This window comes from Phragmites australis, chromosome 8 (assembly GCF_958298935.1).
Source record: "Phragmites australis chromosome 8, lpPhrAust1.1, whole genome shotgun sequence".
NCBI classification, from domain to species: domain Eukaryota; kingdom Viridiplantae; phylum Streptophyta; class Magnoliopsida; order Poales; family Poaceae; genus Phragmites; species Phragmites australis.
In genome coordinates this window covers 1,058,149-1,073,169 of record NC_084928.1, presented here as the reverse complement: position 1 = coordinate 1,073,169, position 15,021 = coordinate 1,058,149, and the positions used below count along the sequence as shown (strand labels likewise).

Below are 15,021 nucleotides of genomic sequence, written 5' to 3'. Positions count from 1 at the left end.
GGAGTCAGCGTTCCCGGTTCGATTGGTTGATCAATCAGCTTGCTCGTCAGGCTCAGAGAAGAGTGATGCAGCACTTGGCAAGTTGCAGAGCACAAGGTCCCGGGTTCTTGACGACCTGAGCCTGAGGCCTGGCAGGTGTTCTTGGCCTCATCTTGCTCACTTGGATCTTGTCAATTCTGTTTCTGCCAGAAGGTGCAAAGCCCTGGACCATTCAAAGACGTCGATTCAATGCTTTTCTTGAAGCTTTTCTTGATTCAATGCTGCTTCTGTCTGATTGGCCCATGCAGGTTCAGATTCTCTCTCTCCCTGCTGCCAACGAGGAACCGTCCAAAAAGGCATATTCATTTGATCCCTGCTTATCTTTTTCGTCGAGTTAATCTTTTTGCGTTTCTTTCTTCTCTCATCTTAAACCAATCGCGTCGTAAACTGATCGATCGATAGGTACCAGAAAAAAACATATGTTGATTTTTCAGCATTGCATTTCGTGAAAGTGAAGAAGACAGCACGTCAGTTCACGTAAATGCATGCATACGCTAAACGCCTGATGTTTTTGTCTGCAGGAAAAGAACTGCTAAAGACCAACGCACCAGAATTGTGCAAGTTAGAGCTGTTGCACTCCAGCACCGGCATTGAACCTGGCCTGGAATGGTAGCTTGGTTGGTGATGGAGTGAATGGGTGCAGAGAAATGACAAATGATTTTCTCTCTCTTTGAGAACAGAGCGAGGACAAATGAAACATGGCACGATTTCTTTGGTACTAGAGGCAGGCAATAGAGGCCCATTTTCAGTCATCTCCCAGATCCCATCTGCATCTGTTATGAAAGTGTGAAACACGTTTGCATGTTTAAACAAGTGAGGCAGAGAGGACGGCACAATAAACAAGAGAAGCAGTGAAGAGCTGAAAGGACAATTCAGAACTACTGGTTCCATGACGTACATAAGTTAAGTGGCCTCGTGTTGCTTGCTTGCTTCTCAATTTGCAAATTCCGATTTTCGGATGCGAACCGCTCGCCTATCGCTTACCTGCATTATCGCATAAAAACGGCGTGACCAGTTCAGCATTAGACTCTGATCGGTAAAGCTCCAATTTGAGCTTCGTGTGTCAGATTTTAAGATTATAAGTTACAATAAAAATATTTAAATCTTTATTTATATGTTTTCTAAATTTTAGGAGCATGAGATTTCAGCGCCCAATGTGGACATGTGCGGACGTGCTCTGGCGGCGGTTCCCTGCAGGGGGATTGATTGGGGAGAGGGTTCTTTGTCGCCGGCTTTAGGGAAAGTTCCGGAGGAGACATGCTGGTTTGGTGGAGGAGGCGGGGGTCGCTGGATGTGGACGATAGAGGATGACTGGTGGGTTAGGTGGGATAGGGGAGTGCGAAAATGGAGAGATTAGCGTGGTAGAGGTGACGGGTCGGATCCGGCGGTGGGAATGTCACTGGAGCTACGTAGCGCAGCGAGGCGAGGCGGGGTGGGATGTTGAAGACGGTTGTGAGCATCTAAAGCCCGATTTTTTTTTTCAATTTCAGTTGCCTAAAATTTAGCATCTGCCTTGTTTTTAAGCTAAGATATTGATAATCAGAAGTCAGAAGTAACCTACTTGATCTGCTTGGTAGACGAGAATGAGATCCCATCATTTTGAAGTCCAAACGCCCAAGTGCCCACCCGATAAGCTATCAATGGCGCCACAGATATTTGCATAAACATCCCTATCCCACAATTTTTTTTACAATTAGCAAACAACTACAGAAACAGCAGGAGTGGAGGACTGCAAAAGCCAGGATGGATAGGCAGGCACACATGACACATTCAGCAGCTATGGCGTCCTGTCCTCCTCACCAAGAACAGGCAGGCCAAGAAGAGGAAGAGGAGCGCCGCCATGACGACGACGACGACCAGATCACCTCCCCGCTCTGTAAGAACCCCCCGCAAGATCGTCTCAGCTGTTTGGTTCCCATGCATGCAGCGTGTCGCTGACCGCTCTCGTGTCCTGATGCAGTGCTGGAACCATCGGCGTCCCGCAGCTCGACGGAGGAGGAGGAGAACTCGCCGATCGAGCAGGTGGCGCTGACAGTGCCGGTGGGCGACGACCCGGATACGCCGGCGCTGACGTTCCGGATGTGGGTTCTGGGCACGGCGTCGTGCGCGCTGCTGTCGTTCCTGAACCAGTTCTTCTGGTACCGCAAGGAGCCGCTCACCATCACGGCCATCAGGGCCGTCTCTGGAATTTGAGGCCCCAGTGCGAAATACAAAATGGGACCCTAAAATTAAAAAATTCATATAACTAAAGCATACTTTCACTTAATTATATAACTTCAAGACATGTTATTTGTTACAATACTTAGGAATATATCAAATATTAATGCTAAACAGTAAAGGTAGTACTCAAGCAATAAACTGACCTCATGTTCTACTAAAAAGCATCATCCTTTTAGTATTTCTTGAAATAAAATCTTCAATTATATCTTCATACTTAATCTTCTCCAAGATATTATTTTCAAGTGCTATTATCGCTAATCCATTGAGTCTTTCTTGTGTCATAGTAGAACGCAAGTAGGATTTCAACAACTTGAGTTTAGAAAAGCTCCTTTCCGCAGATGCAACAGTCACGGGAATGGTTAACAAAATTCTGTATGCAATAACGGCATTAGGAAAACAACCTAGCTGTTTCAAATATTTCAGAATATCAAGAGGGCTCGTAGATTCCTTAATAAGATGCTGGATAAACTTTAACTCCACATACAATTCTTTTCCGTCAATATCTGAATGTTCTCCACTCTTAAGTGCTACCTCAAGATTAACAGAAGAAGAAAACAAACTCTTATTATCCAAGGAGCGCAGCTTATCTGAATTAAACAAGAAACCAAAAGTATTTTCGTACCCCTGATATTGCTCAAATCTCCTAGTAAGTGAAGCTATAGCTTGATCAACAATAGCTATAAAATAATTAACCCTAAATGACTCATGTGCAGATTGTGAAGCAATAGATGCATCATCATTGCTCTCATCAAATTGTCTTTTTCTTTTGATTTTACGCTTGGTGCGGAATTCTGGAGCAATATCCATCTCAAGTGCAATTTCTTTTGCAGCTTCTAATGCATTTGAAAAGCCAGTTTCTCTATACTTATTGAAAAAGAAAATCAGCCCCTGTACTTTCTCAATTGCAATATCAATAAGCATATCTTTTGCTGTAGTTGCTTACTGACCAAATTAATAGCAGATAATATTTCATATCAGATGATTATTGCCACTAAAAATTCAAAGCCACCAAGTTTATTGTCCGCCAAGGATTTAACTTCACTACTTGTCAATGGATCATTATCATTTTCAGCCACTTGTAATAAAGCTTCCCTTATTTCTTGAATCTGAAACCTTATAGCCTTAACACTATCAACACGACTCTCCCAACGAGTAGATGACAATGATTTGAGAGTCAATACTGTTATGTTATCTTTAAGAATTTGCCATTTCTTAGTAGAATTAGCAAATGTGGTATAGATACGTTGTATAACTCCAAAAAAATCTTTTGCATTACCACAAGACTTTACCATATCACATAGTGTTAAATTCAGACTATGACAACCACAAGCTGAATAAAAAGCTCTAGGATTTTTATCCAATAGTTTTTTTTACCCCTTGATGTTTTCCTTTCATAACCAGAATCATACTTCCTATTTCTAGAAGACATGATGAGGATTGAGAAAATAAACGTCTTCCTATTTTATAAATCAAACAACACTAATGATTTAAACAGTACATGAATTCTAGACTTAGCAAGATAAGAAAAAGATCAAAAGAAAAGAAGATCGAACCTGCGTGGAACGTGCTGCCCAGCACTAGTTCGTCCGTCGGCGCACCGAGTTGGACAGTGGTCGTTGCCGTTCTCGTCTGTGAATCCAAGGGAATTTTTAAAAAATGCATTGATGCATACCAATTGCATAGCCAAGATCGAATTTATTTAAACATGCAAAGATACATACCAATTCTGTGAATCCAAATTAAAGAGCAACAACGTGCAGTTGAAGGCCAGGCGCCCAGACCAACGTTTCTCCAGACTCCAGTGCCTCCCGAGCAGCCCGTCCAGCTTACCTGAGAGCAATTGAGGATTGGCAGCGTGGAAGTGGCCAAACACAACTCTGGTTATGTACTAGATAGATATGTGAGTTCCTATGTAGCAAGGCACTGTGTACTCTATAAATTCAGCAGAAGATGAAGGAGGTATAAGTTACGCAGAGATATGTCAAAAATGAACTAATAAACCAGTAGTACCGACAGTTCAGTTTGTAATTGTTTGCCGTTTATAGCCAGCAGTACTTTCAGTATTTTCCAAATTCTATAGTAGATTTGAAAACATCCTTTATTCATAGTTTACATGTCCATATGATGGCAATGACTAGATACAACACGCATAATAGATGAAGAAACAAACATATGCATGTATTTCACATATACTTCAGAATGCAAGCATGTAAAACAGTACTTGCAAGTCGCAAATGAATATCCGACATAAAAAAGAAAAACATATTCTGTTATCCCAATGACTCTTTGCTGATGTTCTTTTAGCCCAAGACGTGGCCATTGTGTTCTGGACACTGATAGACGAGATTTTTTTCAACCCATTAACCTATGTTCCCAGCATCCTCGACGACCTGGGAGATGAATCACGAAGTGACGGATGATCGAAATCGAATGAATGTGCATGCTCACGTGATCACGTCGGCGACTCGGCGACGCCGCGACGGGACTCGGCACGGCAGGTGCGGGCGTGCGGCTGCGGCAGTGCGGCTACGGCGGCAGGGGCGCAGGCTGCAGGGCACTAGCCACTAGGGCATCGACGACCTGGGAGACGGAGTGACGGACGATTGGACGAATACGAGTATACGACCAGTCGACCAGGCCCAGCCGAACAGCGCCAGCGCCCAGCGAAACAGGCGAGCTGCCGAGCTGAATAGGATTTGAGAGCCCCAATTATTTGGGGGCCCTGTGCGACAGCCCACCTCACCCCTGCTACTCAACGGGCCTGACGGCCATCTCGGCGCAGATCACCGTGGTGCCGCTTGGCCGGCTGATGGCGGCGGCGCTCCCCGAGCGCGCCTTCCTCCGGGGCACGCGGTGGGAGTTCTCGCTCAACCCGGGTCCCTTCAACGTGAAGGAGCATGTGCTCATCACCATCTTCGCCAACTCCGGCGCCGGCACCGTCTACGCCATCCACGTCATCACCGCCGTTCGCGTCTTCTACGGCAAGCACATCTCCTTCTTCGTCTCCCTCCTCGTCGTCCTCACCACCCAGGTGCGCGTGCGTCCACAGCCTAGGTAGTCAAGCGCGCGCACGCTCTCATGCATCGCTGCCGCCGCACCTGCTAGCAGTCGCTCGCGCGACCGTTTGCTTCAATTCTTTCGTGTCGTGCGAGCTAACCGGTCGTGCTCCTGCCCTCCGTCGTCAGGTGCTGGGGTTCGGGTGGGCGGGAATATTCCGGCGGTATCTGGTGGAGCCGGCGGCGATGTGGTGGCCATCCAACCTCGTCCAGGTCTCCCTGTTCAGGTACCTACTTACCCGGCCCTTCTCCAGCATTCAAGTAGCTCTCAACTACTGCTAGAAATGCTATAGCTTGGCTTAGCTAATCTTCGATTAGTTAGAGATAATAATCGAGCTTATCTTTGATCACCCGAGGGTTAATTAATCAGGAATTAGATTGATATTTTCCACATTATATTTTGTGAATTGTGATGCGCATGATTGCACGTAGGTGTTTTTTTTTCTGAGCAAGACTAGCGATGGATGTAGATTAGCTGTCACGGGCCATGACACGTCGGATTAGCCTTGCTTATACATCCAAGTATGAAGGGGACTGCAATGTGATTGGCTGTGGCTGACTGGCTGTACATTGGGGCCTTCGAAATGGTGAAAAAAATATATATGAAAAGAATGGATCCAATCATTCCACAACTAGTAGTAGTAATTTGTGAATTGTGGCTAAAGTTAGGATGCGAAGCTCAAAGCGAGATATATATATATATATATATATATATATATATATATATATATATATATATATATATATATATATATATATTACTGTTGCGCTACCCTCAGTTACGATTTTAAAAACAGCATAGTTACGGTCCATAACATAGATCAGTTACTATAAATATATATGATCCATCTTTCAGAGCGGGAAGGACCTGCTTTGTCGGCAGTGGGTTGCTCAGGGTGCGGGACATGCCACACCCGAGCCTCCGTCGCCTTGACGCACTTGTCGGCCAACGCGAAGAGCTCCGCGGTGGTCTCAACCTCATGCGTACCTAGCTTTTCAAGCATTCACTCATCACGGACGCTCTGCCGGAATGCGACGATGATGGCATGGGGGGGGGGGGGGTAATCCGCGGGATGGTGTTGTGGACCTGGCTGAAGCGCCTCAGCGTCTCCCCCTCCTGCTGCTTCATGGCATGGAGGTCGCACTCCAAACCGGGGCGCGTGAAGGTGTCCTAAAAATTGGCCACGAATTGGTGGTATAGATCATCCTGGGGTAAGTTCATAAGCCAGGAGCGGGTAAAGCCCCTCAAGGCTACGTGAAAGTAATTGGTCATAACCTTTTCACTGCCGCCAGCTGCTTGGACGGCGATGGTGTAGATCTGGAGGAACTCGACGGGGTCGATGGACCCGTCGTACTTCTCCGGTAGTTCTGGCTGGAACTTCGTGGGCCAGTTGACCCGACGGAGCTCGCTGGTGAATGCGCGGTAGCTTGTGCCGTATCCCACGGCACCAGCAACGCCCTTGGGGGGTGAAGGCTAGCGCGCCGGGGAACCCCGATGGTCGCGGGCCGGCATAGAGGAAGCCTGGTCCTCTGCCTCGACCTCGCGCCGGGACTCCCGGTGGCGCTGAAGAGTGACGCGCGCATCCTCAATAGCCCTTCGCTCGTTGAGGTGTAAGCGAAGGTCCTGAGCTCCTGTTGTGGCTAGGGGGCGGCACTCCGCCTGGAGGGCCCCCGGCCAATTCTGCCACCACCTGAAGAGGGACCGACTTTGGTTGCGTCACGGTGGGAGGTGGTACGGGAGCTTTCGGCCAGCACCTGCCAGTGAGTTGTACCCACCAGGGCGGCCACCTCCTGCAGCCAATGGCCTTCTGGGGTTTCCCCCGCTGCCTGGACAGGCGGGTGCCAGAGGAGTGCTTGCGCCGCAAGCAACGCGCTCCCAGGGCTGGCGTCACCGAAGACGAGCCTGCGCCGTAATGGTGCCCGGCGCTGTCTGGACGTAGATCTTGCGGCAGGGGCGTCTGCCGCTTGCTGAGGGTTAGGCGGCCCGCCTGCGACGGCGGCGGCGGTCCCGCTGGGCCCAACGCCGTTGTCCCCAAGGGAGGGGGTGCCGTTCGGGCCGACCGCTACTGCTGCTGAGGAACAGCAGAAACTAGGGCCTCTTGAGCGATGGGCTCCACCTCTTCGCTTGAGTTGGAGCCAGTGCGTTGGAGACGATGTCCACCTGCCATCTTTTCTGCAGAAAACAAAGCGGATTCAGGGATGCAACCCCCTACCTGGTGCGTCAGCTGTCGGAGGATGAACTCCTCAAGTGGGGATCCGGAGGGACCCCCTTTGACATTCGGCCGGGGGGATGATTCTGAATCTACCTCGTACGTGAATTAAATGAGAGTATGTTGGAAATGCAGGCGGGATGGATGATCGGATGCTAGTGGAGTAAATGCTCGAGGAATTTTAGACAGGTTCGGACCACACGGAGCGTAATACCCTACTCCTGTGTGTATGCTATAAATGCTCTGGGAATGCCTCTCTGTGGATCTCTTGCGTTATAAGGATTTTTGTCTAAGTCTAGAGCTTCAGTCTTGCTTCGAGCTTCGTGTGTCCTGACTTCGTTAGCTTGTCTACCGTCCGTCGTCCTCCTTGAACCTCTAAAACTTGTCCTTGTCGTCGGGGTGTACCTCCCCCTTTTATACCGTCGGGGAGGCTTGGCTTGCCCAGAAAGGAGGACACGAGTCCTCATGAGCCATAAATGGAAATCAACCATCATGGGATGCAGCTCGGTGTTACAGGGGTTGAAAAGTGCGCCCCTGGCCAGTCTTGTCGCCCATTACGCATGGCTTTAGCCGTTCGTAGGAGGGGGGCCCACCGGGCAGCCGCCGAACCACTCCGCATGACCGCTCGGTCAGAGCGGGCCTGACACAGCAGGGGGGGGGGCAGGCGATAAGCCTCGAGCCCAGCGACGATATCTCCAAGCCGCGCAGGATGACGTCCGATGGGACCTGTTGCATTAAATGCCCCCACGCCTCCCTGACGGGCTATGGCAGGGATTGACAATAGGCGTGGGGGGAGTGGTTGAAAGTGACAGGCCATGTTCCCTCTTAAATGTAGCATCGGACCTCTCACCAATTGACACCTCACCGCTGAGCCCTTGTGGGGTCCACCGGCAAGGGGCTTCTCAGTTCCTCGGGGAACTCTGGGTAGTCCCCGAGCGCCCTCTCTTGGATATGTCTTTTCTCGGTCCTCGGGGAACTCGGGTACTCGGAGACCACTGCCCGAGCGCCCTCTCCCGGAACTGTGTCTTCTCGGGTCCTCGGGGAACTCAGGTGCTTGGGGACCACTGTTCATGGCCCCGAGCGCCCTCTCCCGGAACTGCCTTCTCGGGTCCTCGGGGAACTCGGGTGCTCGGGGACCACCGTTCATGGCCCCGAGCGCCCTCTCCTGGAACTGCCTTCTCGGGTCCTCGGGGAAATAGTCTCCGAGGGAAGGCGCCATGTGGCATTCTGCTGTCCTGGCCTCGGGACTTGGGAGCCCCTAGTTCCTATGTCACCGACAACTGCACTCTGGACAAGTTGCGTCATATCTGGCCTTGTGACTAGTAGGGCTGGTCGCGGGTGTAAGCAATGGTATAGGGAGACTGGTCGGCCGGGCGTTTAGACTGGTCACTGTGGTCGCACGATCGACCAGATTTTGGGGAGTACGCAGCTCTAGTTGTTAGGCCTCCTGTGGAGCCCGTTTAGTCAGGGTGCCCCTTTACTTAATATACTAACAATATATACACACACGGCAAGTCTAATCTATGCCTAGACGTAGATTAAACTGTCGGTGCACCGTGGCGCTAGACCGAGCCCTGGTCCATGCACCTAGGCTAATTCATGCACCAAAGCGCTCCCATGGAGCCAAAGTCAAACAACAAAATCAATCCAAGCATGCCACGATACCTCCCTCCCCGCTCTACGAGCCATGCATGCGGAGAATATTTTCTTGCTCTTAATCCGTAAATGTGATTTCTCTTGAACAGTAAGTCCGATTGACGATCCGTTTGAAGCTTATTGTTCGAAAAAAATGTGCTTAACAAAACAAGATCCATGAAGGCTATGTTTTGAGAAAATTTAAATAATTACAACTAGAATTTCTTTAATTACATCAGAATTTTTGTAATTACAACTGTTGTGACTAAAATGTTACGATTCACTGCACTACTGAGTTACGATCCATAAGTTTTGATGGTCTTTCACTGAATCACGATCTTATCCACTATGAGTTACTATCAATTGCAACAAGGAACGGTTCTAAGATACAATCATATCCATCACGAATTACGATTTGTTACAATTAGGTTCTCTACAAAGTTTTCAATACTTACGATAATTTTTTTTCATAATTACGATTGCTGTTACTATATAGTTGAGATCATTTATACTACTGAATTACGATAAGGTATTATTCACTGAAATTTCATAGAAATCACGATCCTATTAGCTACAAGTTACTACCAATTACAGTATGAGTATTTCTGGTTACTATCATATACATCACGAATTATTATCGGTTATGGTTAGGTTAACTAATAAGGTCTACTATGAGTAACGAAATTTCATAGAAATCACGATCCTATTCGCTACAAGTTACTACCAATTACAGTATGAGTATTTCTGGTTACTATCATATACATCACGAATTATTATCGGTTATGGTTAGGTTGCCTAATAAGGTCTACTATGAGTAATGATCAGTTATGATTTATTTACAACTAAATCATAACCACGACTGTTGTGACTAAAAATGTTACAATTCACTACACTACTGAGTTAAGATCCTTAAGTTTTGATGATCTTTCACTGAATCACGATCTTATCCACTATGAGTTACTATCAATTACGATAAAGAACGCTTCTAAGATACAATCATATCCACCACGAATTACGATTAATTACAATTAGGTTCTCCACAAAGTTTTTGATACTTGCGATAATTTTTTTCCATAATTTCGATTTCTGTTACTATATAGTTGAGATCGTTTATACTGCTGAATTACGATAATGTATTATTCACTAAAATTTCATAGAATCATGATCCTATTCGCTACAAGTTGCTACGAAGTACCGTATGAGTGTTTCTGATTACTATCATATACAATACTAATTATTATCAGTTATGGTTAGGTTACCTAATAAGGTCTACTACGAGTAATGATCAGTTATGATTTAGTTACAACTAATTATCACACTTTGTTGCGATAGTTATAACTGAGAATAGTTGTGATTATTGGATAACGACTAACCTGCATGTCAGTTGCGACCTGTAACAATACTGAGTTACGATGGTTATCACTGGAAATAACATTAAAAATCACTACAGTTATGATGAGATTGGTTAAACGATTACACTAGCTTTAAACATATCAGTTACGACATATTAGTAACTATTACTTATATGATGGTAACGAGAATTACGATTGTCAAAGCTCCAAAATTACTATTCCTGCTGATTGTAACCAATTGCAACTTCCTCTGCTATTCGATTACTACGGCCGTCTTCTCTGTTATCTCTCTCAACCGGGTATAACTCTGGGTACGTTCGAGATTTGCGGGATACATGCTAGCGGTAGATGGAAAGCCAGGTTGGTTGGTGTACAAGGTGTCCTGGCTAGGTTGGTTGACACTTGGGGAGATGAATTGGCTCAATAAGTTATATATATATATATTCTTTTCGTTACCTCTGTTGCCGGAGCAGAAGGCTTTGGACTTGAGCGAGCTTGTTGCATCTGCAATTGGAGAAATAGACAAGAGAAGTACCAGCGGCCAAACCGGAATCATGTTGTTGTTTCCTTTCTGGTTCTCTCTTGAACGAACGTTTGCTTCTGGTTCCTAGGTAGGCTATGTTGTGATTCTGACCAAGCCTACCTGAGTCTATATATAGAGTAGCCGCCGGTGGAAAGACTGTTAGCGTGGATCGTTGCTGGGGACTGATGAGTATCTACTGCTACAGTACCCGATTCCGGAGCTACAGTGTGACAGCGGTCTGCAAAGTCCTTCAGCAGCTACCCATGCACAAGAACAGTGATGAGGTAGGGGTGGGTGCTCCAAGTTGGCTGCGCTCTATATCGTACTCTATTACTGTTTATAGAGGGTAACCGTGAGTTTTGAAGGGAGGAGAGAATAATAAAAAATAGTTGTTAAAAATGAAAAAATAAAAAATACTGTAATATTATTAGATAATATTATAGTAGTGTTATAGGAACATATTTTTAAATATTTGCTGGAGATAATTAAAAAAAACCAAGGCAGTTCAAATATACGAAGTTAAAGGGTGATGGGAACTGAATGGAGATAAACCGAAGATTATGGCTGTTTGACGTTCTGGATCAGACGAATAAAAATCTATAGCTTTGATGGTGGTTTACTTTTATTGATGATTTGAGGATCTCGTTTAAGTTTTGTGGCTTAGACATCTCCAGTGCTCCAGTGTAGCTAATTTTTAGGCATTAATTAGCTATCGAGTTAAGAAAAAATTGACGTGACAATCAATTTAAAGAGGAGAGATAACAGCTTATTTCTTACGATGCGTTTTGAGCAATCCTAGATAGAAAACATCGTCCTATGAGATAATTAATTGTCTTAGAAGACCTCAAAAAACTAGCAGCATACATACATACATTGCAAATTTATTTCTTAACAACAATTCTTTACTCTCTCATCTTAGACATTACTTAAGAAATAAGGCATTGGAAGTGGTCTTAGTAGAACTTTGTGTGATATTTGAGACTTATTTTGTGCCTCCTGCGAGACGTTTGATTGCCCTGCATGGGTTGTGACTGAGCTTTAAAGTGGAACAAACTTCTCTTGTCCATTTGAATAAAACGCGACTGAGGTGAAATCCCTACAATTCGAAAAAAATCTAGCGAGTTACATTTTGTGGGCATGTTTTACTAGGCCTGTGCTTGTACATATCATATGATAGTAACAATAGCAGTTTGAAACAAGCTAACCCCACCCCACCCCAAAACACAGTCTTACACAAGGGATGATTTGGATTCATATCCCTAACTAGCTAAATTTTATTATATAATAAAAGGAGCTATCCTCTACGGTTGCTAAGAAAAAATAAAAATAGCCTAAAAATCTAAAAAATTAAACAAAACATCTAGCCCTTTATTTGGTAGACCCTTATTATAACCTCTGTTATATTTTACTTGCTTTCCACCCTCTGTGCATTCAATCCCGTCTAACGTACGTAGCCCCTACAGATCAAATTGGATATCCTCTCTCTCTCAAATGCAACCCTCAACCGATCAAATTAATATCATCTTTGTCTCTCTCTCTCTCTCTCCCTCTCAAATGCCCCCTCGATCTCATCTCATGGAAAGACAAATATGTGAAAATTTCTCTCTCTCTCTCTAAATAATACACAAATATATAGTACACCGTCGATCCTCACACACAAGTGAAAGGAGGTGTCTAGATGCGAAAGGAAACAATCTATTCTGATTCAGATGAGAGTCGTCCTAGTACACCGTCAATCATATCATATCCTTTGTTAATTAATGCTAGTTATCATCAGATATTTGTTACCAATTCAGTGGATATGTTCTTGATATTTAATCATTTATGCCGCTTAGCGCTTAACAATAATCCCGTTTGCAAGTATGTAGTGTTTTGTGCATGGATATAATATTTTTCAGGAAATACGCAAAATTGAGCACATTCTGGAGGCAACGAGTCAATGCACGAAGGAAACAGGAGAGACTGGATGAACCAGACGGAGGAAGCTGCAAAGAAGGGCCAGAGAATCGGACCAAAAGAAGATTTAGCACACCATAGTCTTCAGAGTAAGCACTACTATAGAATTGGTCATAGATCGATTCGTAATCTTTCGTGTCCGAACAATGATTAAGCTATTAAGAACTGGTACTAAAACCGACTATCAATGATAGTCAGTTTCAATACTAGTTCTAGTCATGAACCACCACTGATGCTTGCTATAGTATAAAGCTAACGGATCGGATCTGAAATTTTCCTTCAATGGCGGTCAGGCTCACCCTCGTGTCCGTTCAGCTCGGGTCCGGTGAATTTTTTAAGTCGTCGCACGCGCTCCGCTCCTTATCACTTCGTCTCCTCCCTATCTCTCTCGACCTTATTTCTTCCCCCCTCTCTCTCTCTCTCTCTCTCTCTCTCTCTCTCTCTCTCTCTCTCTCTCTCTCTCTCTCTCTCTCTCTCTCTCTCTCTCTCTCTCCAACCTCCAAGCCAAGCTGCTGCTCACCTCGTTGCTACTCCCGTGGCTGCCGCTCCCCTCATTGTCGCTGCCGGGGCCGTCACTCCCCTCGCATGTGGGAAGTGGTCGTGCTCGGCCTCGATGGTGGTGAAGGGGAGGTGCAGCGCGCGGGGTAGCCTGGCGTCCCCCCCAAGCCACCGCCTCGGGAGCGGACGACGAGGGGAGCGGCGGCAAGGGAAGCGGCAGCAGCTGTGGCCCCGGGAGTGGACGACGAGGGGAGCGACAGCAGCGGTGGTCCCGGGAGTGGACGGCGAGGGGAGTGGCGGCCGTGGGAGTGGACAACGAGGGGTGCGACGGCCCTAGGAGCGGACATCGAGGGGAGCGGCGACTCATTTGGGTGCTTTTGCCGGTTTCTGGTGGTGTCTCCAGCGAACATGTCATCGTGTTGGTTGTGTCCCATGTTGTGTATTCTAGCCTTAGTTTCTACTATGATTGTTAGAGTATCGTCCTGTGTGTTGTAAACTTCTACTGCGGTATAGCAACATGATTTATCTTATAGATGAGTGAACTTGGTTTGCCTATTTATCTGAGATGGTTGCGTGGTGTTAGTATGAAATTTTCCAGTTCTTCTTGGCTTGGTAGATATGGAATTGCGCTAGTTCATAACCTGGCAGGCTCTTCTTGAAGTGAAGATAGAATATTAATGGAATGAGTTTTCATATGCTGATTTTTCTTGGAAGGAAATACGGCCACTTCATTTTTGGCCATTAGATGCAGATTTGATGTTTCGCTAGACAGGAGGTCGCAGGAGGCGGCGGGAGGCGTGGGGGCCGAGCAGACGCGACGACGGTGGTAGCTGAGCTGGATCTATCTTTTTTTTTTCTTCTGGTGTAACTGGTATTGATAGTATGAGTATTTAGTGACGGTTTAATACCCGTCACTGATGACGATTTTGAACTGTCATTGATGGCTTGTTCTGTAGTAGTGAAGATGTTGGAAAGTGAGAAACATGATAGTATGATCGAGGAAAAGAAAGGAAGGTTATAGGTTACCAGTTTATGATTGTAGATGAGATATTAGTGTATATGAAATCCGAGTGAGAAACACGAGTGTATGATTAAAAGAAAAGGAAACAAAATAAAATATATGAGTGTATGATTTGTATATGAGATTGCCAAATAAAGCCAAATCCTTAAAGCAGGAAAGCTTCAGAAGGTTCAACCCAACCTTTGCAGTTTTCTACTCTGCCAATAAAATGATGGAAAAGAAAATACCCCCGTTGTGTCACATGTACGGCAATGCATTTGTGAAGATCACCATCGCAAACCAAATCTCTGGGAACAATATATGATGAGTTCCGATCCAGTGTTTAAAGTAAGTCAACAAACTTAAATTGCTAATTTACACATGCGAATGGTTCTTCCACTCACATTTTTGTAATGGGCTCTCTTCATTGGGTTGTTTCCTCCAATCACGACACTTCTTTTTTTCTTCTCTCTTTAGTTCTTCTCCATCCAAAGAATTATATTCTTAGCGCATAACACTCACATCAGATCAG

General features: G+C 45.7%; 1 protein-coding gene across 1 annotated transcript; it reads left to right on the top strand.

Moving 5' to 3' along the window:
• Nucleotides 1–1,344: 1,344 nt before the first annotated feature.
• On the top strand, nt 1,345–5,636 carry LOC133927836 (oligopeptide transporter 7-like). The gene is made up of 4 exons (XM_062374222.1): nt 1,345–1,915; nt 2,000–2,202; nt 5,024–5,290; nt 5,445–5,636. Exons 1-4 carry the CDS (start codon nt 1,783–1,785, stop codon nt 5,595–5,597), a joined length of 756 nt encoding a protein of 251 aa, XP_062230206.1. The 5' UTR covers nt 1,345–1,782; the 3' UTR covers nt 5,598–5,636.
• Nucleotides 5,637–15,021: the final 9,385 nt, after the last annotated feature.

Bases quoted from the DNA above. Each gene is read 5' to 3' on its own strand.
- LOC133927836 (XM_062374222.1), top strand. From the start codon at position 1,783: ATGGATAGGCAGGCACACATGACACATTCAGCAGCTATGGCGTCCTGT. The intron at 1,916-1,999 runs GTAAGAACCCCC...GTCCTGATGCAG, and splicing joins CCAGATCACCTCCCCGCTCT to TGCTGGAACCATCGGCGTCC. The intron at 2,203-5,023 runs ACGGCCATCAGG...TCAACGGGCCTG, and splicing joins GCAAGGAGCCGCTCACCATC to ACGGCCATCTCGGCGCAGAT.